The following is a 25604-nucleotide window of genomic DNA, read 5'->3' as shown; positions in this document are numbered from 1 at the left end:
CTAAGGTTCCTTTTACTTAATGGACAACACGTTGCCCAGAACCCACAAGCACACTTCCTGGCATTTTTCTTCAGAATTCCAGCTATCACAGCAATTGCTCACATCCACAGCCTCAGCTAAAAGGCAGGAATTTGAGGAACTTGGAATCTTTGATCCCTTAGGTTAGAGATCATCTGGGGGAAAGGGTGGGGGGGGGAGAAAGAACAGAGATGCTGGGGCTCTCCTCCCTCCCCTAAAAAACACAGGCCATCAAGCTCTACATTATACCATGCAAACTTGGCAAACAGACTGGTGATTTAAATTAAAAAAGCTTTAGCATAAAACAAAGACACAAAACTAAAGTCACCGAGTCCTTCAGCTTTCTTTTTTAAGCCTCCAACATCAGGTCATAAGCAAATACTTTTGGCTAACCTTGCAAAGCTTCATGATTAAAGTAAAAGACCTTTTCACTGGAACAACACACAAGTGGAAATGGCCCCAGCACATCTAGCAAGAATTCTAAAATCTTGACTTGCATATGAATTCCCAAGATAACTTTCTTCAATTCACAGAAGTTTGAAAAGACCATGGGAATCAGTAAACGGCTCCAGTTCCAATTCTGCCCCAGACCCTGGGTCCATTTTCTCCTCTGTCCCAGTTCTAGTGATCCAGGCTACCCATCTACCCTCCAAAAGATGAAAGAAATGGATAGGCACAGGAACCTCTCACTTCACTGGGATAGGGAACAGTCAGGTGACGACACTCCCTCTACTGATGCAGATCAACGCTTTCTCTGCAATTCAGGGTACAGAAGGGTCAACCTCAAGACCAATGTGCCCTCCTGCAAACTCCCACCATGCTGCCAGAATCAGATTAAAATGTAATTGGGAAATGTTAAGCAAGATAAATAAAAATACGATAAAACACAGATAATGTTAACATGTGGTTTTCTAAATCAATTGGCAGCCTTGAGGATCTGTTTCTTATTTGAGTTTGACATCACTGGCCTCAAGCACTACTTTAAAGTTAAGTGACTTGCCCAGAGTCACACATCCAATATGGTCAAAGGCAGGCTTGAACCTAGGTCTTTCTGGATTGAAGGCCAGCTCTCAGTATAAGACCAAGGCAGACCTCACTCCCTCTGAAAGCAATGAGCAAGTCAGTATTTGGTCAAAATCTATTTTCCTCCCTCCCACTAGATTCAGTCAGGGCTTGTGACAGAGCTAATTGGTTCTAATATTTTTCCATCCATGTCTCATTTTTAACTTTTCCTGTTGATGTGCTCTTAACATCACCATCTGGTGATCTCATCCAATTATGTGTGTAAAAGGTGAAACATGGCTTTCATTAGCCTAGTCTCTCTGACAAAAGAGGGCAACATAATACCAGTAAACTAGGTATGGAAGACCAAAAAGATTGCAACGAAATGAGCTGCAGTATTTCCATGATTAGAAATGAGATTTGAGCCATTTTGCAGGACATTTCAATATCTGCTAATACAAAAACTGCTGATGGAATATTTAACATTAAAGCTGGCCTAAATCGCGTGTAAAAAGGAAAAAAAATGCTTTTCAAATTTTGCCCAAATTTATTTGAATAGCAAATTTGCTATTCAAATTCTGTTTCTAAGATGTGATTTCCTCTGGCTTTAGGACTACTGTAAAACTTCTCAAAAAGGTTAGGTTACTGATTTTAAACATACACACACAATTTATTTTAAGGACAAAGTGAGAATTTCCTGACTTCATGAAAAAAGGAAAAAGGGTATGGGAAACTTCCTGCCAATTTTGTGTCACTACTGCCTCCTCACTTCAACTCAAGAAAGAAGCTGCTCATGATGAGGGATGGAGTTTGTTATCATTACCAGGAAATAGCTGGAGAGAGATGCTCTATTTCAAGCGCTGTGGCTCTCTGCAGCACCGAAGGACAGAATCTACCCACCCTTCACAGTGAGGCCGTGGAACATTCAGGGCTGTTCTAAGTTATCTCATTTTTCACTACTGAAAAATATCCCCCTGAAATTATCAACAACACACCATAGGGCACTTTCATTTTCTAGAGCAGAAAAAATTTTGCAGTCATGCGATTGAAATAAGTCTCTGGCTCCCCTACTGAGTAGAATCTACACTTTATAACTGAAGAAAAAAGGATTTCATTTTTCTCATCTCACAAAGCTACCATCAGGGTACCACCCATTTTTTTTCCCAAGACGCAGCAAGGATATGAGTTAAAAAGCTGATTCCATTAACTCCAGTAAAGCCACAGAAAAATGAAATCAATATCAAGATAAACTTTCAAACTCTTCCTTAACATTTACATATTTTTCTCATTTAAAAATAGTAGCCTATATGATAATGTCTAGGAACAGGGACATAAATGTGACAGACAGGTAAACAGAGAAAAAGAAATTGTCTGAAGAGTCTGGGCACCACTTCTATTAATTAAATAAAAATAGCATTTATTAAATCCTGTCTTCTTTTCCACTGTGTCCTATAATTACAATCTGATACTGAATCTTTTGTGAAAGTCTTATCTTTATGGATTTTTAGCATATTCCCATAATAAACTACCGAGTGCAAATGGAAGTAATTTCTGTTCATAAATACAAGAATCCTAACGAAAGAAAGAACTACTGACATTCTTGAGGGTATTCACATGAGAAATGCTTTAATGACTCCGATGTCCAGGGGTTAAAAGTGTTTTCAGGCAGAGCACGGCGGGGAGTCAAGCTCAGCTTACTGAGTAAAAAGTGCTCATCATCCATCCCCAGGGCCTGGGTCCGCCACAGTCATAGCCTGCTGCTGTCTTCCCCACAGAAACATTACTACTCATACCACCTTATACGTTTCAAGCAGTTTCTCGATGGACAAACATGTACTTGTGCCAGTAGCTTGAGATGCCACAGCTCAAGGCATGGAAGCCATAAAGACGAATAGCAAACAGGCCCAAGGAGCTTATATGATAATGGAGGGAAATAGCAAATATACAGATAAGTAAACAAAGCATCTGCAATGTAAATACATTATGATTAAGCACTTCCATTTGATTTGATTCTCACACGGATCCTGGAAAGTAGGCAGTAGATGAGGATTATCCCACTTTACTAAGATCAAATTGAGATGAAATGGTTTCCAAAAGTCACTACTAGTAAGAGGTAGAAACAGCTTTTTCCAATTTAATATCGTGTCTATGCTACAGGATCCTATCTTCCCCCAGCTCTTGAGAGAGAAGGCTGACTTCATTGGGAAACAGGCATCTAACTAGATTTATGATTAATATGGAGGCACCTATGGTCCTAATTAACTAATTCAAACCCTAGCAACAACTTAAGACACTAGAAATTTTGAGTTCCAGACTAGTGGTCCTCAAAGAGGAGGCATGTGATCAACCAGTCAGAGGGTAGGAAGATGGGTTGCATCTCACCCTTTCTGCAACAGCCAATCGAGAGACTTGTCTCCAACCCAACCATACTTACCCACATCTCCCCCCAAAATCTACTCAGCTATGGCCCTCCACCATGCAGACTCCTAACTTCTCTCTTCTGAGCCAGCTATTGGCCCCTTGGGGCAATTAGAACTTAAAAACTACTTAGACACCCTTAGCAACAGGTGCCATTGGGCAAATTCTCTGCCCCTCTCTTACTCTTCTCCCTCTCTCCCAGATATAAGCCCTCTGCCCCATGGATCACCAACAGGGGAGCAGATGCTCCTTGGAAGGCAGGCTCTGTGCTTTGGGCAGTGGCCAGTGAATGAAAGCTTCGGTAATCTTCAACTCCTCACTCTTCCTCACCCTAAAGGGCCAATCGTTGGCCAAACCTTATTGGTCTGTATTTGACAGCATCTCTCCTATCTATCTCCTTCACTCAGCTCACACAGCTACCTCCCTCATTCAAGCCTTCATTGCCTCTAGCCTGGACTATTCCAGTAGCCTCTTCATTGATCTTCTGGCCTCTAGTCTCTCCATCTCCAACCCATCTTTTCCTAAAGAAGAGATCTAACTAATTCACTCTCCTCAATAAATTCCAGTGGTTTCCTATTGACTCTAAGATCAAATATCATTGCATTTTTATATATACTATTAATTATTTACTTAATATACATACTTATTAGTACAGCAAAATATACATGTAATTTATAACTAAGTAAACTTGCATATTGGGGGTGCATACTCAAAATATTTTTACTGATGGGGTACATGATCAAAAAAGTTTGGGGACTAACGTTCTAACAAAGGCACTGAACACAAATCCTAATTCCTCACTTACTCTGTTGAGGGCCTGGTGAGACTGTTTACAAACCTTAGAATAATATGAAGTCTAGACTCTCTTTTCTACCCTAATTCATGTAAATAATGACCATGGGAGTAATAACTTTATAACTTCTAATGTTGAAGTGACTCTTCATTTCTAGAACCTGACATAACACAGGTTTTATTGCCTGTCTTGTGTTTTAAAGTGAATATGCAATTATCTTCTGGTATATTGGAGCAATAGGACGATAATTGTTTGGCATTACTCCTAGTATCCATTTATCAGTTAGCACTGAGCCCAATGTACTCTGCACATTTACAAGAGTCCTGATTCAGCCCAGAGCTAGTGTGAAGTGTGCACAGTCACTCATGGCTCAGGATGTTCCTTGTTAACAAACCAGCTTGGCCTTGGGCTTTCTCCTCCAATTCTCACTTACTAATAACCTACTTTATCTGATCCAAGGGGAAATGGGTGGGGGAGAGGTTAGAAAAGGGAACTTTCTTCTACCACCACTCCTCAATGCCAAATAAAGTGGAAAACCTGAGGACCCTAAACATAAGAAGGATCACCTCCTCACCCACAGTTGCCAGCTTTCCCCAAAGCTCTCTGGGAGGCAGAGCAGCTTCTGACAGAGGCACAGCAGCAGCCTGGGATACCAGATGCTCAGGCTGCACAAAGACCTCCCAACTTTCAGGATCTGTTTGAGGAGCACCCAAGCATTCCATAAGACTGACCTGTTCTTCACCCATTGAATCTGACACTATTTTTAGGCAGCCAAACCAAGTAAAGAAATGGATATTACTTAAGTAACAACAGATTCTTAGTTGGATTTTCATCTCTTACTTGTCCTACAGCCAAGCAACATAACCTGCTCTCTTTCTTCTACAAGAGATATCCTCCTTACATGAAATATAAGTTTCCTGTATGAAAGGAATGTTTCATTCTCTGTATAGTACTTGTATTCCCTATGCCTGGCACACAGTAGGCACAGAGTAAATACTTGTTGATTAACTGATCTGACTGTCAGCTCCTTCAAGTCTGTCACTGGATTTGTCTCCAGAACCTAGCATGGCGACACTGCACAAAGCAGCATATAAAAAGATATGCTGAATTGAATTCTCAGCTATTTCAATACATTCTCTTTTCACGTACCTAGCCTTTTTCTTTGCCAGCTTTGTAGGGCTCCACCCAAAAAAAGGGCATTCCAAGGACCAAATATTCTATCACAACAGCACAAAAGGAGTAAGTAAGCCTCAACTCAAGCACCTGATGATGATGGGATGGCAAAACAAAAACTCATATCTAGTCAAGCAATTCCCTTCCTTTTTTCCTCATATCTTTACTTACTCTAAAGTTAGAATAGAAAGAAATTACAAGCATTTGGGGACTGCTCCTGGTTTGGAAATTTTAGAGAAAACAATTAAAATCTCTTTTTAAAACCATGTTCAAATTGTTCTACTCTGTGGAAAGGATATAGGATCTCCCAGAAAAATTCTGCAAAATAAGCATTTGCTGATGCAATTTACAAAAGGAGGCCCAGGCAGCTGACTCACCCCACCTCAATGCTACTGCAATCACAAAGATTCATTTGTGTATAAATTGTACATATATTCGATATATATGTATATATATAATGAGCTTTAAAGAGCTAAATATTGACTATCCTTTTTAATCAGGAGACAAAGAAAAATTAATTTAAGTGACTCCTCTTAAAACCAATGCAATAGTCCCACTCACACTAAAAACTAGTTAATTTCCTCTTGGACCCAAAGTTGTACAATTTGAAAATTAATGGGAAACTAAAAAAAAAAACTGTAACAAAATTGTGAGGAAAAACATGAAGACCGAGAGCATGAACAATTACTGTGCGAATAATAACACTAAGTTCACAAGAATATAAACTTTTGGTCTTCCTGTATCTTCTTTTTAGTAACTTCAAGTTGAAACTTAATGCCAATCTCTCCAGTTTGAATTGCAAATTACTTTTCTAAATCATTTAGCATCTATCCTTGAAATTTCACATGTCAACAGCTCATTAATATCTACAGTAAATGTAGCTCTTTGAAAAGAACCACAGATTTTACAGTTATTGAGACAGATAGCTGGCACACAGAAATAGAGCTCCTTCAATTACAATTTGGCAGAAGCTAACTTTAGTTTAAAATCTGTCTACAGGAATTTATGGCAACACAGCAAGGAAGTGACTATTTTGAATAAGATTAGCTGCTGTTGATGGTGACGCTTGGACAGTGTTTATAAATCAACAGAGGTTGCACTTAGTATTTTCTAATGGGCCACTTCAGAACCATCAGCCACCATTACTTATGTGGTATATTATGATAGATGCAAACAATAGTTGAAGATTAAAAGTAATAAGTTGAGCTTTTTAAGGTAATGAATGCAATGTATATACATGTAAATAGCTTTAAGTCGATGGTCGCCCACAATAATTTCTAATAATTTTTAAGCTTCAAAGTTTTAATGAAAGACAGGTTAACTTAAATAAGGTAAATTATATCAATCCTTTTTTGGGTCAAATTAGATAAATTTTATGATTTATAAAAGCATTTAAGCCCATAAGTTCTAGAATAAATGCAACCAATACCATTTTCCAACTGGATAGCTAAATGAATCTGACAAAAGGGATTTTTAATCTATGAACTCTTAATTTTATCATTCATCCTTACTGTGGTTCTGGGATTTTGCAAGCTCATCAAGTCAAGCCGATTAGGAAAAAAAAATCATGGTGTTGGAATAAATAAACTTATTCCATATAATGGAATAGTTCCATAAAACATATTCCATATAATAAATATATTCCAGATAATAAACTAAATAAATAAGCAACACTACAAGCTTATGTTAAATGAGTACTACATTATTAATCTAGTGACAATTTGGCCAATCAACGGCACTACCAACTCAATGATACAGGTAACTCTTCCACAAGAATAATCCTCCACAGAGGATTTTGTTTTCATTGGTCTAAGAAATTTAACACTGAACATTAATAAAAAAATTGCATTTGCTTAGAAATTATTTTTATTCAAATTTATTTGTCTCTGTGTATGAAGTATGCCAACAATTTTTCAATATGCCCTCAGCAGAACTCTTTGTCATTTAGTGTCATGCGCTTTTCCTCTGATATGGTCATAGAGTTACTGTATGTTTCATTCTTATGTTTTATTTTTTCCCTTGGCATTTCACTGGCAATATTTCAGTAAGATCTTCCCAAATTTCTTATGCTCGTTATTCATAATTCCAATGGTATTCCACTCCATTACATGAAGGCACCACAATTTATCCAACCATTCCCCTGTTACTGAATGGTTAGCTAGCTTCCAGTTTTTTGGAAGATATTTTGGCCATTACATATAACCCCACTAAAAAATACTTTAAAAGCACTTTTTATTGTTGTTTTGGGCAACACATTCAGGCCATATCATCAACAATGGAATTACTAGGCCAATGGTAGGATTGCTTTGGTAACTTTCTACTGCAAGTTACCAGATTATTCTTTAAAATTGTAGATTTGCAATTCTACCAGAAAGAAAAGGTATGCTTGTTCCTCCCCAACCCTATAAGCATTATTTTTTATTTTATTTTGCTTTTGTTTTACTGCTGTTAATAATTTAGGCCAATGTGATGAACATGAGATGATATCTCAAAGCTGATTTAATTGGCATCACGAAATGTTAACAAAGTTGAGTATTTTTTTCAAGTGATTATCAATCATTTGTTTCCTCATTTGAAAACGTCCAGGTCCTATCCTTTTACTATTTATCCGCTGTGGACTTAAAGTTATCACTATGAATTTTTAAATAGTTCCTTATATATTTTAGACGTCAGGTCTTTCATCTGTAAGATTCTCAGATTTTCCCAATTCGTGTATTTTTTTCTTTTATACTGTTTTTTTTTATTATTTTGTTGTTGTACATGAATTTTTTAAAATGTATTCAGGCATGTCTATCTTATCCTCAATAATTCCTTCCATTTGTTGAATAGAAAAAAATTAATTTCCCCTCCACAACTGAGAAATGCTTCACTCTATTTTCTTCAATTTTTCCTACAGTTTCTCGCTAAAAGTCTAAGTTTCTTATCCAGTTGGAATTCACTGGGGCATAGCCTATAAGTAATGGGATCTAAATCCCCTTCCAAGAAAATTGACAACCAATTTTCCCAAATACATTTGTTAAATAATGAATCCTTTCCTCAGTTTTTATTGGATAAAGATTTGTCATACAACTAATCTATTGTATAGTGGATGTCTTGGGTACCCATTTCATTTCACTGATATATTTTGCTTTTGGATACAACCAGTAGTAGATAGTTTTGATAACCAATTCACAATGTTTTAAAGTCTAGGAATACAAGACTCCTTTCATCAACTTTGCTTGAATGCGATCATTAATATTCTTGCCTACTTATTTTTCCATATAAATTTTGTTATAATTTTGTCTAGTTCCATAAAGAAGCCTTTTGATGTTTCGAGTGGATTGAACTAAATCCATAAATTATTTGGGGAGAACTTTCGGGGAGTCATTTGTTCCGATATTAATCTGGCCCACCCACTAACACTTAACATTCCTCCACTTGGCCAGGTCCTCCCTTATTTTTGTCCCACTGAATGTTTTTATAACAAAATACAAAAGCTATTTACGAATCTCTTTTTTCCCAAATCTGAAAACTGCTCAATCCCTCCCTAGCCCTTCATCTCACCAATTCCATTACAAATGCTGGGAACTCTTAGATAATTGCACAAAACAATCAGGAGCATACAATTTCAGGATTACATATCTTTTCCACCCTGCTGCTGGTCATATGATAATGAATGTATGGGCTATTGTACAAAAAAAAGGAGTCCCATGGAAGCAGTTTTCATGAGCCAAGATTTGAGAAATCTAAATGCAGCTGAAAATTTAAAAGTAAATCCATTTAGGTAACCTGAAAACAAAATCCAGGGTAACACTTGGAAGTACAACCTTCACATCCTTCTCCAGACCTTCTCCAACACTTAAAAACAACTCCTACAGGTAAATATATCTATCTTCCCACATCAATATGGCCCTAAAGCTATTAAGAAGCACCAAGCCAGGAACTGTTGTTTTAGCAATGGTAGAAGATGAGCCAGTCTTTCTTTCGACTACACTGTATGAATGGCCAAGCCAGAGTTAGGGCTAAAGTTTGTGGCCCAGAGGCAATACTAGAGGCCTCAATAAGAATAGATTATGGCAAATTAGGCTTACTGTCTTTATTTTTTGCAAGGTTACCAGAGTAGTAGGAAGGCTATGGTAAAATGGAAGATATAGAACAAATGACAAACATACATGTGCATTTGGAAATGGATAAATGACTGAACCCAAAGAGGAGTCCTTTATCACTCAATATTGCCTTGTAAGGTCTCCAGTGGTATGACCCAGGGATCTGCCCTTAGCTCTGCACTATTTAACTTAAATCTTTACCAGTGACTTAAATAAAGGAAGAGATAGCAGGCTTAGCAAATTTTCAGGACACAAGAGTTTGGGGTTTTTTTTTCTTTCCCAGTGGGGGTGATGAGGACAGGAGGAGATAGAATAGCCCCTCTCCCCCAAAAATAGGATCACTGGAGCATCTTTAAAAACTGGAGAGAAAAAGAACAGAAGTAAGGCCAGAGAGAAGCACAAAGTTGACAGCTTTGAAAGTTCAGGTTGATAATATTATATATTGAAAAATTAAAGCAAGTTGTACATAAGAGAGCCCTGCAACTTCATCAACAATCCTCTTTTTCTGTTTTACTATGTGTATGAAAAATGTTCATTCTCTTGGATGCTGTTTAAGTTCAGAATAAAAGTAATTTTTGTAAATCAGCAGGTAACAAAAGTTGAGAGTCATGATCCAAAAAGATTTGGAAAAGCTGGAATGTTAGACCAAAGTCAAGGAAACAAAATCGAATAGGGATAATGGTTAGGTCTTACTCTTAGGATCAAAAAGAAAAAAATCACATGTATAGGATGGGCAAAAAATGGCTAGATGAGAGTTCATCTAAAAGATAACTGAGAATTTGCCATCTGCAATGCAGATCTCAAGCTATATTATAAGAAATCATCCAATCTATTGGGTAATAGTTAGAAAGGCTATCTGTGGAAGAGGCGAGACAAGCCAACAAGCAGAGTAACCAGAATTCAATAAAGGAACTAGAGAAGGATCCCCTAATGAACAATGGAAGCTGGGAAAACTTTCAAAAGCAATCTGGGTTATCTAAATGCAATAAAATATTACCAAGCCATAAGAAACAATGAATAAAAGGAATACTGAGAAACAAGGGAAGACTTCCTTCTCCCGCTGCATAGCAAAAAAAGCAGAACCAGTCAATGAGTTAGCCATCATTAAACGCCTGCTCTGTGCTAAACATTAGGGCTATCAAGACAAAAAAATGAAATATAGCCCATGTCCTCAAGGAGATTATATTTTATATGGGGACACAATATGTACATATAAAAGAAAACACTTAAAATAAACATTATAAATATAAGGTAATGGGAAGGGGGAGACAAGTGTCTGGGGCGATCAGAAAACACCTTAGGTAATAGAAGGCACTTAAAATATAATTTGACAGAAACTAGAGATCTGAAGAAGCAAAAGTGAAGAAGTGAATTCTTGGCACGGGGGACAACTTAAGCAAAGGCTCAGAGATTGAAGATAAGAGTGTTAAGTTTTAGGAAGAACAATTAGGCCAGTTTGGCCACTAGACTATAGGGTATATGCAAAGAAAATAATCTAGAATAAGGTCAGAAAGCTAAGTTGGTTTCAGGTCATGATAGCATTGAAATGACAAAGGAGACTGTATTTGATCCTAAAGGCAATGGGGGAGCCCTGAGCAGAAGAGTGACGTGATCAGATATGTTCTTTAGGAAAATCCCTTGGGAAGCAGGATAGAAGATGGATTAGAAAGGGTGACGTGAAGCAAGGAAACTAATGATGAGGCTAATAAAAAGCCCAGGAAAGCTGTGATGAGGGCCTGAGCAAGGGCGATGGCTATGGGAATGAAGAGAAGGGGAGGGATACAACATGATTTGGGGATGCACAGTCAACAAGACTTGACAAGTAACTGATTTGAAAAGTAAACTGAGAAAGAGTGAGGAACAGATGATGATTCTAAGGTGGAGAACCTAGGTGACCGGAATGATGGTGGTAACCTTGACAGGAAAAGGGACAACTAACATTCTTCCAGCTCTGAATATATAAGCCTTTTTTTTTTTCCAGTTTCCTGCAAACGTAATCAGATTCAGCTTTAAGAAGGAACCCTGCAGGAGCCCTTCCATCCCTCCTCTCTTTCCATGTGGGTGAACATACCACTGACACCTCTGAGCTGGGAATGATCCCTGTTTCCAATTAGGGAGAAAGGTCGACTAGATGGAGTCAGGACTCGGCCTTCAAGCCTGGTCCAAAGTTTCTCTGGGGAGACAGAGAATGCTCACTCTCCATGTCCAGGCAGTCGGGACATCCTTCATTCTGCGGCCAATAGGAAAGCCCCTGCCTCTCCCTTCTAGAAGTGGGTGAACGTGGCTGTGTTCTGAGTCGGCCATTGTCTGGCTCGTTCATCTTGGAGCCCTGGGTTCTGGTAGGATGTAAGCAACTGAGGGAGGGGGCAATTGGGATGGTGAAAAGTCTTCAGATCGTGTCCTATGAGGACTGAATAAGGAATGTTTATCCTGGAGAACAGATAGAAGACTTAGGACATGACAGCTTTGGTCAAATAACTGACAGGCTTTTACTTCGGAGAATGGGCTTGTTCTGCCTGACCCCAGCAGTCACAACTGGGAGCAATGCAAGGAAGTTGCAAAGAGGCAAATTTAGCTTGATGTAAGGACCAACTTCTTACTAGTCAGAGTTACAAAAGAGTGGAATGCATTGCCTTGAGGTGCAGTGGATTCCCTCTCACTAGATGTCTTCAAGCTAAGGCTCAATGTCCACATGGAGGGGATCACTATTCTCGTATAAATCCAAATAAATGGCCACTTAAGAACCTTCCAACACAGATTCTGGGATGCTATCAACAGTGGGATGATAGCCCAAAAAACGATATAGAATCTTAAGCTGCCCAAAGATGGCAAGTATCCAAAAATTAAGAGGTAATGGTCCCAATGTACTACATCCTGGTCAGACCAAATCTAAAATATTTCATTTGGTTCTAGACGCCACATTTTAGGAATAACATAGATAAATCAAAGAAGGTACAGAGGAGGGCAAACAAGATGGTAAAGACACTTGAGATCATGTCATATGAAAATAAACTGAAGAAACTAGGGCTGTTTATAGGCTGAAGAGAATATCTGGGGTTGGGAAGAATATGGGTAGTGTCTGACAGCAGTCTTATTAGAAGGTCTACTAGATAAAAGAGGAGTTAGATTTATTCTGCTTGGTCCCAGAAAGCAGAACCTAGGAGGAATTCAATTCAAGCAACATTTATTGTGCCTCCTAAATGCAAGGCAACGTGCTAGCCACTAGGGATACTATGACCAAAAGACACAAGGAACTGATATTCTATTGGGGACCCCTAACTGTATGCAAATCAGTATGTCACAAGGGACTCCAAAGAGGAAGAGAGCACCAAAAAACGGAGGAATCAAAAGAAATCGTGAGGGTGGTAGCACCAGAAATAAAACTTGAAGGAAAACAAGGATTCTGAAAGGCAGAGACGTGCCCAGAGTGTATCACAGGCATAGGGAGGCACAGGGGAGGCATATGGAGATTGCAGTACAGGAAAAAGCCAGTATCCTAATTTGGCAGGTCCATAAACAGGAAGAAATAAGACTGAAAAGATTGGCTAGAGATACACTATAGAGTGCCTTAAACACCAGGCTAAGGAGTGTGGAATTTATCCAGCAGACAATGGAAAAATCACTGAAGATCCTTGAATTAAGTCAAGCCTGCATCTAAGGAAGGAGATTTTGGTAGGTATGGCAGAGGAAGGACTGGACAGGAGAAAAATAACCTATGGAAACCAATTGGGAGGCCATTATCACAGGTGAATGGTAATTCCTGAACTATGGTGGTGTCCTTTGAGTGGAAAGAAGACAACAGACAAAAGACACCAGAACAGTTGTAGAGACAGAATTGACAATATTTGGCAACCAATTAGAGATGCAGGGGGGAGGATCCATAAACCTATATACCAAACAAACCAAAAAACAACCCAAAGATATACCCTACTGCTTGGAGCTCTGTTTAGAGAGGATACTTCTGATGATTAGGGGAAGCCTAACTATTAAAATAGTCACATAATGTACTACACTAATAACCCAAGTGAACCAAGATGACTATTACTTCCAAACAATGGTACCATTGTGAACCCAGAAATCCTAGCAAGATATCTAGAAAGGCCTATGCTCTAAAGACCCATGTTCTCTTTCCCCCAAGATGGCGCCAAAGGTGAAGAAGGAAGCCGTTGTCCCCCCAAAACAGAAGCCAAGTCCAAGGCCTTGAAGGCCAAGAACGTGGTGTTGAAGGGTGTCCACAGCCACAAAAAGAAGAAGATCCGAACATCCCCCACCTTTCAGCAACCCAAGACACTAAGACTCCAAAGGCAGCCCAAATACCCTCAGAAAAGTGCCCCTCGGAGAAACAAGCTGGATCACTATGCCATTTTTAAGTTCCCCTTGACCAGTGAGTCTGCTATGAAGACGATTGAGGACAACAACACCCTAGTCTTCATTGTGGATGTCAAGGCCAACAAGCATCAGATCAAGCAGGCAGTAAAGAAGCTGTATGACATTGATGTGGCCAAGGTCAACATGATGATCCAGCCTGATGGAGAGAAGAAGGCCTATGTCTGACTTGCTCCAGACTACGATGCTTTAGATGTTACTAACAAAATTGGAATCATGTGTCCATCTATCCCACCCCACCCACAATAAAAAGTTTTCCAGTTTAAAAAAAAAAATAAAGACCCATGTCCTAAAGGTACAGATCTGAAGTCTTTATACAAAAAGAATAAGGATGCTTCATTTTAGTTTCAAAGACCTGACATATTTCTCCTAGACTTCTAAAGGTTTCTGGGTTTTGTATGCAGTTTGAGGAAAGGTTTTTCCTCCTCTAGGTTTAGTCTATTGAACTCAAGTGATCAGAACAACTTTCACTTTATATTTTTACGAGGCTTCTTGCAAAGCACATGGACCCTGACCGATGGAGGCTGTTGTTGGCTGATAAAGGGCTAGAATTCTAAAAATAATTAATTACGGTATCGACCCAATCAATTATGTATACAATTGTTCCTGAGATAAGTCCTCTAATCCAAAACAGGAGCTTCCTCACCTCAAGCATTTCTTGGCTCTCAGTGAAGCAGAAAGTCCCAATTATTAATTAAAGGGTTAATATGTTAAATGTGTTAAAATAAATTTGGAAAAGGTAAAATTTAAACTAGTAACAGATCAGCTAGGTGGTGCAGTGGATAGAAAACTGGGCTTAGAGTCAAGAAGATGCATCTTCCTAAGTTCAAATCCAGCTTCAGACACGCACCAGCTGTGTGACCTTGGGCAAGTCACTTAACACTGTTTACCTCTGTCTCCTCATCTGTCAAGTGAGCTGGAAAAGGAAATGGCAAACCACTCCAGAATCTTTGCCAAGAAAACCCCAAATGCGGTCACGAAGAGTCAGACATGACTGAAATATGATACAACACAATAGATCACTTGCTTCTGTACATTGTGAAAAGTACGATGGGCGGCCTGGCTGTCCTCAGCCTGTTTCTTTTTGTTATCCCTTTCCCCATCGGAGCCCTACCCTAAATAGGACAGGAAAAGGGTGGGCCTGGGATCTTCAAAGGCTCTAACAGAGGAGAACAAGGACAGGCAGATCCTCCGCCAAGGAGGAAAGACTTTGAACCTGGGCCAGGCCAGCAAATGCCTTCTAAAGGTCAATCTAGCACCAGGGGATGCTAGATGAGTGAATGCCTGGAGGGCGGCAATTTGTGGAAATCAGCCATCTTGGGAAATCTAGAGGAAAGAATGCTAGATTTAACATCAGGAAACCTCTCAGAAGTTTGTGTGACCAGAGGTGACACTCTTAAACCATGAGCCTCAGTTTCCTCATCTGCAAAATGGGAATGATAATATCATAGCACATATATATATATATATATATATATATACACACACACACATACATATATACATATACATACATATATACATATATATGTGTATATATATAGGATATATACACAGTTTGGGCGTAGGGGTGGGGGGGAGGAATCAGTTCCCTTAAGGGATAATTTACTGGCTAAAAGAATCAATTTCTGTGCATGAATAAAATTGTTAAGCATTAATCAATGAATAAACATCTATCAAGCATCTACTATGTAGTAGGCACCATACTAAGCACTAGGGATACAAAAAGAGGCAAAAGACAGTTCTTGACCTCAAGAAGTTTACAATCTAATGGGGAAGAAAACATGCAAACAACTATATCCAATATACAGGATAAAAAGGAAATAATGAACAGAGGGAAGGCATTAAAATTAAGAAGGATTCCTGTAGAAAATGGGATTCTAGATGGAACATAAAAGAAGCCAGGGAAGTCAGCAGGCAGAATTGAGGAGAAAGAATGTTCCAGGTATCAGGGCAGCTAGGGAAAATATCCAGAGCCAGGAGACAGAGCATCTTATCTGTGGAAGTGGCAGGGGGAATGTGTCACTGTGGGTCAAAGAATACATGTGGAGGAGTAAGATGTAAGGAGACTGGAAGGGGAGTAGGGGGTCAGGTCATGAAGGGCTCTGAATGCCAAAAAGAACATTTGGTATTGGATCCTGGACACAATTGGTAGCCAGGGGAGTTTACTGAGTGAGGTGGTAACATGACTGGACCTGTGCTTAAGGAAAATCACTTTAGTGGCTGAATGGAGGATGGACTGGAGTGGAGAGAAACTTGAGGCAGGCCGATTCGCCAGCAGGCTATTGCAATTGTCCAGGCGTGAGGATATAAGGGCCTGCACCAGAGGAGTGGCAGTGACAGAGGAGAGAAAGGGTCCATTGGAGAGATGCTGCAAAGGTGAAATTGAGGAGGCCTTGGCAACAGCTTGCATATGTGGGGGTGAGAAATAGTGAGGAGTCTAGGAGGATGGTGTTACAGCCCTCTACAGTAATAGGGAAGGTAGGAAGTGCGGCAGGGTTTAGAGCAAAAGATAATGAGACCTGTTTTAGACATGTTTAGTTTAAGATGTCTACTGGACATCCAGTTTGAGACGTCTAATAGGCAGTTGGGGATTTGGGAATGTAGATCAATAGAGAGGCTGGAGAAGGAAAGGTAGATCTTTGAATCATCAGGATAGAGATGGTAATTAAATCCATGGGAGCTGATGAGAACACCAAGTGAAATATCTGGGTTTGGGGCAGAACGCTATAGCTGAAAGTCAGCAAAGACTCAGGTTCAAATCTTGTTTCTATTACTTATTAACCATGTGACCACAGGCGAGTCAAAATCTCACTAAGCCTTAATCTCCTCATCTATAAGATGGGAACAATATTATCTACTTTACAAGACTGTGAGCCTCAAATGAGAAAACTTTACGTAAAGTGCTTAGCAAACTTTAAAATGCTCTATAAATGCTAGCTATTATTCTACCAAAAACTGCAATATTTTGAGATATATATGGATATATCTATAGCAACAACTATACACAGATACTGAAATATACATATATGGATATATATGTAGATGGCTTTATATATGTGCGTGTGTGTATATATGTAGATATATCACAGTTTTAATGGATACCATCCACTATAATCCTTCCATTCTAAAATTGCGAAAGGATAAATTCCTATTTTGGGGGCATATAAGAACTTAGCAAGTATAAAGAACTGAAGCTTATAAACTTACGAATCAACATGGAGAACACTCTGACCACTCCTTGAGCAAGCAGCTGCAACGATGGACTCCGGCAAACCTACAAAAATACACACCAATATCACACAGAAGGTAAAGGCCACAGAACGTTTATATCGGCATTGTGTATGGCAGCCAGTTTAACCAAAAAACAATTTCATCTTTTTATCACAATATACTATTATATTATTGGACTTTAGGAGTAACTTATGATCTTGAAAAAAAACTCATTATGTGGGTCAAGTATTAGGGAAAAAAAATTAATTACCACTGATTCACTTTTAGCTGTGAGTCAACTCAACTTAACAAATGCCATCAATTCAACTCTTCTTTAACACTGGCTCAGTCCAAAGCCCAACTGTTGCAAACATTTACTAAGAGTCCATGTGTCAGGCACTGGAGGAACAGAAATTCAAAAGTGATGAGATCCCTCTCCCAAGAAACTTGCATTCAAATAGGAGCACACATGATCAAAGACAAGCAAAACCAGGATATGTGGGAAATAAATAAGGGGTACATAGATAAGGCGCCACCTGAGCTAAGCCTTGAAGGGAGCTAAAGACATCCAGAGGCAGAATTCAGGAGGAAAAGTATTCTAGGCACAGGGGGAAAGCCTATGCAAAGGTGTGGAGGTGAGAGCTAGAGGTGTGGACATGGAACAGAAAGAGGCAAGCTAGAAAGAATCCAGGGGATACAGAATGATGGCTAAAAAAGAAATAGGGCAAAAGAAAAGGACAAATTACCAGAGGAGAGGAGAGGATGGAATAAGGGCACAGAAAGAGGGTGATGGCCTTGGTAAGAACAATAGTCACCTCTTATTCCAAGACTGAAGGAAAGGCAGGGAACAGGGAATGCTGTCAAAGAGATGTAAAGCCTGGAAGTAGGGAAAAGATGAAGCTCCTGATGGGATTAATTCAGAAATTAATTCAATACTGTATTGGGAATCAACATGGGCTCTTCTCACTTATTCAACCAAGTGCCCTTGAAGAGTTTGGTCTTTGTTTCCTTGATTAAATTAGGAGTCTTTGATGACCTCCTTGCCTCAAGGGAAAGCCTAGTTTACATGGGTTTGACCAACATGTTTGTGATATCAGAGGCTTTTAGATCCCGTGGGTTTAAGTAGCATTTTTGTGACGATTTTAGGTCACGTGGGTGAGTCACATGTGTGACTCACCTTTGACCCTGAACAAGATATATAAAACCAGAGGTTGGCTTTCTTTTTTCAGAGCTCTGAGCCACAGCAGGAGTGGTGCATGACTCTAGGCAAGCTGTTGTTATGAGCTCCCCAGCTTTGAAGAAAACCCCAATGTCCGGACTTTGTTAAACTCTGGTAACTATGCATTGAGATTCGAATCAGACAGGATCTGTCTGTCGATGTTTGTAATCTGTTTGTGTTTGCTCTGAAGTCCAGGGTGCTGGGTTTTTCCCCTGAACTAAGTGAATGATATTTGTATGCTGGATTAAAGTAAGATTGTTAACCCCTTAACATGGCTTTGCTTAGTAAAGCAGATCAAAAGAATCTGGGCTTGCAGCATTCTGTGTGCTGGCTGTTGTTGTTTTTACACAGCCACAGTAGCTGCTAGCTGAATTGTTGAAACAGATACTCATTGAAGTAATATTAGAAGAAGAAATTATTGTCTAAAGAAAACATCATGATCTGCCGGGGGCAGAGCCAAGATGGCGGCTGGAAAGCAGGGACTAGCGTGAGCTCCCCACCAAGTCTCTCCAAAAACCTATAAAAAAATGGCTCTGAACCAATTCTAGAACTGTAGAACCCACAAAATAGCAGAGGGAAGCAGCCTAGATGGTCTCTGGGTAAGGTCTATCCTGCACGGAGCTGGGAGCGGAGCAGAGCCCAGCGTGGGCGGCATAGACCAACCAGACCAGGAGCCAGGAGGAGTGGGCCCTAGCACCCTGAATCAGTGAGCTGCAGCAGTTACCAGACTTCTCAAACCACAAACACCAAAGAAAGACAACAGAGAAGGTTAGCGGGAAAAGCTACTGGGGACAAGGAGTTTGTGGTTCGGACACCGCCCCGGGGGCAGCGGAGGTGGGCAGCTACAGAACTACAGCTGCAGTTGCTTCTGGCCCCAGGCCCACCTGGTGGGAGGAATTAAGTGGCAGATCAGAGCAGGAGTGAAGAGCCTGCTGAAGATCTAAGTCCAGTCTGGCTTGGGGGTTCTTGGGGAAGGAGCAGTGCTGGTGTGGCAGAGCTGGTGCATCCCCCCAAGCTTGGAACATAGTACTCTTTTACTCTACAAGCAGTCAAACCCCACTGAAAAACTCAAGGGTCAAGTAAGTTGGCTGGGAACATGGCCAAGCAGCGAAAACGCACCCAGATTCAGTCTCAGACTCTGGAATCTTTCTTTGGTGACAAAGAAGACCAAAACATACAGACAGAAGAAGTCAACAAAGTCAAAGAGCCTACAACAAAAGCCTTCAAGAAAAACATGAACTGGTCTCAGGCCATGGAAGAGCTCAAAAAGGATTTGGAAAAGCAAGTTAGAGAAGTAGAGGAAAAATTGAGAAGACAAATGAGAAGGATGAGAGAAAACCATAAAAAACAAGTCAATGACTTGCTAAAGGAGACCCAAAAAAATACTGAAAAATATACTGAAGAAAACAACACCTTAAGAAATAGACTAACTCAAATGGCAAAAGAGCTCCAAAAAGCCAATGAGGAGAAGAATGCCTTGAAAGGCAGAATTAGCCAAATGGAAAAGGAGGTCCAAAAGACCACTGAAGAAAATACCACCTTAAAAATTAGATTGGACCAAGTGGAAGCTAGTGACTTGATGAGAAATCAAGATATTATAAAACAGAACCAAAGGAATGAAAAAATGGAAGACAATGTGAAATATCTCCTTGGAAAAACCACTGACCTGGAAAATAGATCCAGGAGAGAGAATTTAAAAATTACTGGAATACCTGAAAGCCATGATCAAAAATAGAGTCTAGATATCATCTTTCAAGAAATTATCAAGGAGAACTGCCCTGATATTCTAGAGCCACAGGGCAAAATAGAAATTGAAAGAATCTACTGATCGCCTCCTCAAACAGATCCCAAAAAGAAATCTCCTAGGAATATTGTCGCCAAATTCCAGAGCTCCCAGATCAAGGAGAAAATATTGCAAGCAGCCAGAAAGAAACAATTTGAGTATTGTGGAAACACAATCAGAATAACCCAAGATCTAGCAGCTTCTACATTAAGAGATCGAAGGGCTTGGAATGCGATATTCCGGAGGTCAATGGAGCTAGGATTAAAACAAAGAATCACCTACCCAGCAAAACTGAGTATCATGCTCCAAGACAAAATATGGACTTTCAATAAAATAGAGGACTTTCAAGCTTTCTCAGTGAAAAGACCAGAGCTGAATAGAAAATTTGACTTTCAAACACAAGAATCAAGAGAAGCATGAAAAGGTAATCAAGAAAAAGAACAAGAAAAAGAAATTGCAACGGACTTACTAAAGTTGAACTGTTTACATTCCTATGTGGAAAGATGATGTGTATGATTCATGAGACCTCAGTATTAGGGTAGCTGAAGGGAATATGCATATATGTGTGTGTGTGTGTGTGTCTGTGTGTATATGTTTATATATATATGTATATGTGAGTATGTATGTATGTATATATGTATGTGTATGTATATATATATATATATAGAGAGAGAGAGAGAGAGAGAGAGAGAGAGAGAGAGAGAGAGAGAGGGCACAGGGTGAGGTGAAGATGAAGGGAAGATATCTAAAAGAAATAAAATCAAATTAAGGGATGAGAGAGAAATATATTGAGAGAGGGAGATAGGGAGAGATAGAATGGGGTAAATCATCTCACATAAAAGTGGCAAGAAAAAGCAGTTCTGTAGGAAGAGAAGAGAAGACAGGTTAGGGGGAATGAGTAAATCTTGCTCTCATCAGATTTGACCTGAGGAGGGAATACCATACATACTCAATTGTGTATCTTACCCCAGAGGAAAGAAGGAGGAAGAAGATAAAAAAAGGAGGGGATGACAAAAGGAGGGCAGATGGAGGTGGAGGTAATCAAAAACAAACACTTTCGAAAAGGGACAGGGTCAAGGGAGAAAACTGAATAACGGGGGATAGGTTAGGAAGAAGCAAAATATAGTTAGTCTTTCACAACATGAGTATTGTGGAAGGGTTATACATAATGATACGCATGTGGCCCATGTTGAATTGCTTGACTTCTTAGGGAAGGTGGGTAGGAAGGGAAGAGGGGAGAGAATTTGGAACTCAAAGTTTTAAAAACAGATGTTCAAAAACAAAAAAAAAAGTTTTTGCATGCAACTAGAAAATAAGATACACAGTCAATGGGGCATAGAAATTTATCTTGCCCTACAAGAAAGGAAGGGAAAAGGGGATGGGAGGGGAGTGGGGTGACAGAAGGGAGGGCTGACTGGGGAACAGGGCAACCAAAATATACGCCATCTTGGAGTGGGGGGGAGGGTAGAAATGGGGAGAAAATTTGTAATTCAAACTCTTGTGAAAATCAATGCTGAAAACTAAATATATTAAAAAATTTTAAAAAAAAAGAAAACATCACACTATTGGCATATATCATCTAATAGTACTGATTCACACATTAGGTAAAGCAATACTCCAGGAGGCAATTACTATCAAAAGGACAAGGTTATAAAGAGAAGAGGCTTCCCTGAGAACGGGGTGATTTAAGGAGAAGCCCTGAGGTCACCTTGGGCCAGGAGCTTGTATGAACATGACTGTGGAGTGTCATCGGTGCATTATGGAGGATGGTTGGACTAACAAAAACCCACCATGTCCCTATAGTCCACAATCTTGCTTTGTGAAGATTCCAGCATGTCACCTATCTCAGAACTACGCAGAAGGGTCTCAGTTTCTGTGGAACTTCTCCATCAAGTGAGATAACATATACAAAGCACTTTGAAAATTTAAAATGCTATCTAAAGGTCCATCATTTTTTTTAATGAAAAAGTATTTCTTAAGATCTTATATGCAAAATACTGTCTTAAGTATTGAGGATACAAATAGAAAAATTAGGTAATCCCTGCCCCTCAAGAAGCTTACATTCTAATGGAAGAAATAACACATAGAAAAGATTTCAGCAGCAAGTCAGATGAAAACAAGGGAGATGGCAATGGCTCTCACTCTCTCTCCTCTCTCTCTCTCTGCCCCTCTGTCTCCCCCTCTCCCTCCCTCCCTCCCTCTCTTTTGTAGTTTTTTTTAAAAATTTAAATGCAAAATGAGAAAATTAAAATAAAAAACCAATACTTTTCCATGTACACAGGGGACCGCAAGCGAGGATTCAAAATAAAACAATAAATATCCATTTCAAGAAAACCTATATAATTAAAGTTCCATTATTGTCATGGCATCTGTCACTTGGCTGGAGACAGCTAATCTTTTCATTCCAACCAACAGAAAATGTTGTGAAAACACAGGACCACTTGCTCATGCTACTGGCCCTTTTATTGTAATCCAACACCAGGAAGCTCAGCTTTTTATCTCAAGAAAATAATACAGGCTCATCCTTTGGCATGGAACTGTGCTCCACAGGAGGCATTTAACTGAGCAGCACATATACTATACACTAAGTACTTAATTCTTTTTATATGCACACTGAGGCAATTGACATATTGGCGTTCCATTGAAAAACCACATTAACCATCAGCTCCAGCTTCCTTCACTGAGGAAGCATAGTTCTGGTAAATTCTTTGGGAGTATATCAAGGGCCTTAAATATACAGAATATAAACCATTAAAAATCAGCATTTGGAAATAAGCCATCAAAAAATTCTAAATGTAAGTCAACCTTAACTTTGGATATAATTCAGGAAAAACTAAACCAAAACTTGGAAAGAGAGGGCAGTAAAGGAAAACAGAAGGAAAGATTTAAGACATTACAAACATTCAGTTCAATCTGTTAAATTTAAGTTAGAGCACCCTGAATTCCAGAATATCTGCAACTACGTTACACCTACAAGAATAACTTTTTATGTTGTTGAATTCAACCACTGTGATAACTTAATATAGCTTAAGTTAGGAACTGAGGGAAAAAAGCCAAGAAAATTCAAGGAGAATGCACAATTATTCAAGTTAGCACTGGCTTCTCAACCTCCACTTAACCCACGCAACACAGTCAATGGCCAGCTAACCCACACCAGGGGCAGTTAGCACCATAGGGAAGTTAGGAATGCCAACAGAATGTGGATGATCAGCAAAGCGAGCTGGGGGAACTCCCACAGCCCAGGATCAAGCAGGAAACAGTTCAGAACAAAGTCAATGATCTGTTTTGCATGTCAAGGAAGGGCAGGTTATAGTTCAGAAGGCAGTCAATGATCTGCTTTGCATGTCAAGGGACTGGGCAGTGTTACTAGGGACATTAGCTGTGTAGTATCTCCAGTTATGGGTATGAGGAATTAGATGTTCTTCAAAAAGGCCACATCAGAAAGCATCATCGTAAGACAGCTTTGCATATTAAGAGAACTTATTAGACCTTCCTCAATACTTCATGGCCCTGTGCTTTCATCAGTGTGGGACCCCTTCTGCTGACACAGAGCACCCTCTTTCTACAACTCTGTAGATGGTTTTCCAGACTTGCCTTGGCTGAAAAAAAATGCAGTCAACCTGATAATGAGCCTGTCCAAACTCAGCCAGGTTGGTCCTCTGACAAATGACATCTATAGCCTGTTATTAAGTTGTGAATGCAAACACAAGCAGTAATATGGCAATGATCAGAAAACTGCACTTGGGACCTATACTCAAAACGCACTCCATCTTACTGGGCCCATACCATACTCGAAGCTTTTCCAGAGCGGCAGGACCTGCCAGAGCTTATGCTCTCCTAGTATAGCCTGGGGGAAACCACAGAGATCTCCATGCTGCCTAGACAAACATGGTATAGGTATGTATACATACACTTAGATACACCTATTTTTCTCATCCCTTGTAACTAATATTTAAATGGAGACTGAAAATTTGCAAAGTGTTTTGCAGAGATTATCTCACTTGAGCTTCAAACAACCCTTGGAAGCAAGTGCTATGGCTGCAGTGATCCCCATTACGGAGTTAAGGAAAGCAGGGCTCAGAGAGGCTACATGGACACTGGTGGAAAGAACTCCCCATGAGGACATGTGTTCTACCAAGAAACAGATCAGCAACTGCTGAAGAGTCTTACAGAGTTGCCCGGGCACTAACAACTTAGTGTCATGTGTCCCAGGTTAGAGACCCATCTAGGACAGAGGTGGTACTCAAACCCAGGCCTTCCAGACACTATTTCCTGGTGCCTCTCCTTCACACCCCTGGTCCCAACCTATCTTGCCAGCCTCAGTGCTCATCACTCCCACTCCCACACTCTACAATCCAACCTAACTGCCCTTCTCTCCACTCCTCCCATGTGACCCTTCATCTACTATCTCCTCACCTTTGCAACTAGCTGACTCCCTCCTTTCCTTTGCCTCATGGGCTCTTTCTTCCTTTAAGATGCAGCTCAAGCACCATCTTCTGCAAAGAAGCCTTTCCTGATCCCACCAGCCTCTAGTGCCTAACACACCAAACTGCACTGCATTCAATTACGTTGCATATATTGGTATTTTTTAACTTCATTTATGCTGTTTCTTTTTCATGTACTTGTCTCCATGAGATTCTCAGCTCCTTACAAGGAGACTTGTTTTGTTCCTTATACTTGTATCCCCAAGTTCTTAATAAATATTTGTTGATTGATATCTGTCCAAGATAGAAATAATGATGGATGAGCTCTTTAGAATGTCCATACAACTGTATATCATAGTCTGAACAAGAGGCCTTCTTCATCCACTTGGTTGGACCAGTGTTGATAGTTACACTCATCTCCTAAGAGTGATACTGGATCAAATTTTGGAGGCTCTGCATGTGCTGAGGCCTGGTATATGCTACAGAATGTTACCCCCAAATAAGAGTATGTGGAGGGCCGGCCATATAAAGGAAATCTCTCATTGGCTTGCACAGGATTTCCTCTGTGACAATAGCCAACACCTTTGTTAAGCCTTTGTGCCCCAATTTTATGCCCTGCTTAGAATTAATTACAAAGGGTTGCCAAACAAGGTTCTCTCTATTGTTTTATCTACAAAGTCTCTCATATAATTTTGACATATGCAAGGCACACATGTTGTTGGATAGCCTTTAAGGTGGTGTCTTGTTCTATCAAGCCCAATTATTTTTAATAGTCTCTTTGAATTTTTTTAAAGTATAGAAGTATAAAGCAAAAAATAAAATTAGAGGCACCACTCAAATTTAAAAGAAACCAGATTCAAGAAAAAAGTATAGCCCATATTCTAATCAATATAGTAGCATTCTTTTCTACTTGGCACAAAGAACTGTCACTTTTGGTGGAGAAGCAAGCAAACTGTTATTTCTAGGTCTGCTTCTTTCTCTAGCCCTTCCTGAAGCCAGATTTCTGTAGACTAAGCAAAGCACTGAGAAAAGTATCACAACACTTTGATTACTAGATGCTTGTTTATTATATTTAATATATTGGTTTCCA

General features: G+C 39.7%; 1 protein-coding gene across 1 annotated transcript in view; it reads right to left on the bottom strand.

Moving 5' to 3' along the window:
* The window catches only part of CHM (CHM Rab escort protein), a 214523-nt gene that overhangs the window by 166679 nt on the left and 22240 nt on the right, over nucleotides 1-25604 (bottom strand). Inside the window, exon 2 of the mRNA XM_036740069.1 lies at nucleotides 17086-17152. Within this exon, the coding sequence (XP_036595964.1) occupies nucleotides 17086-17152 (67 nt within the window). The remainder of the gene's footprint in view (nucleotides 1-17085; nucleotides 17153-25604) is intronic.

This window comes from Trichosurus vulpecula, chromosome X, assembly GCF_011100635.1.
Source record: "Trichosurus vulpecula isolate mTriVul1 chromosome X, mTriVul1.pri, whole genome shotgun sequence".
Classification (NCBI taxonomy): Eukaryota; Metazoa; Chordata; class Mammalia; order Diprotodontia; family Phalangeridae; genus Trichosurus; species Trichosurus vulpecula.
The sequence above is the reverse complement of the archived record's forward strand: the minus strand, read 5'-3'. Positions and strand labels throughout refer to the sequence as shown.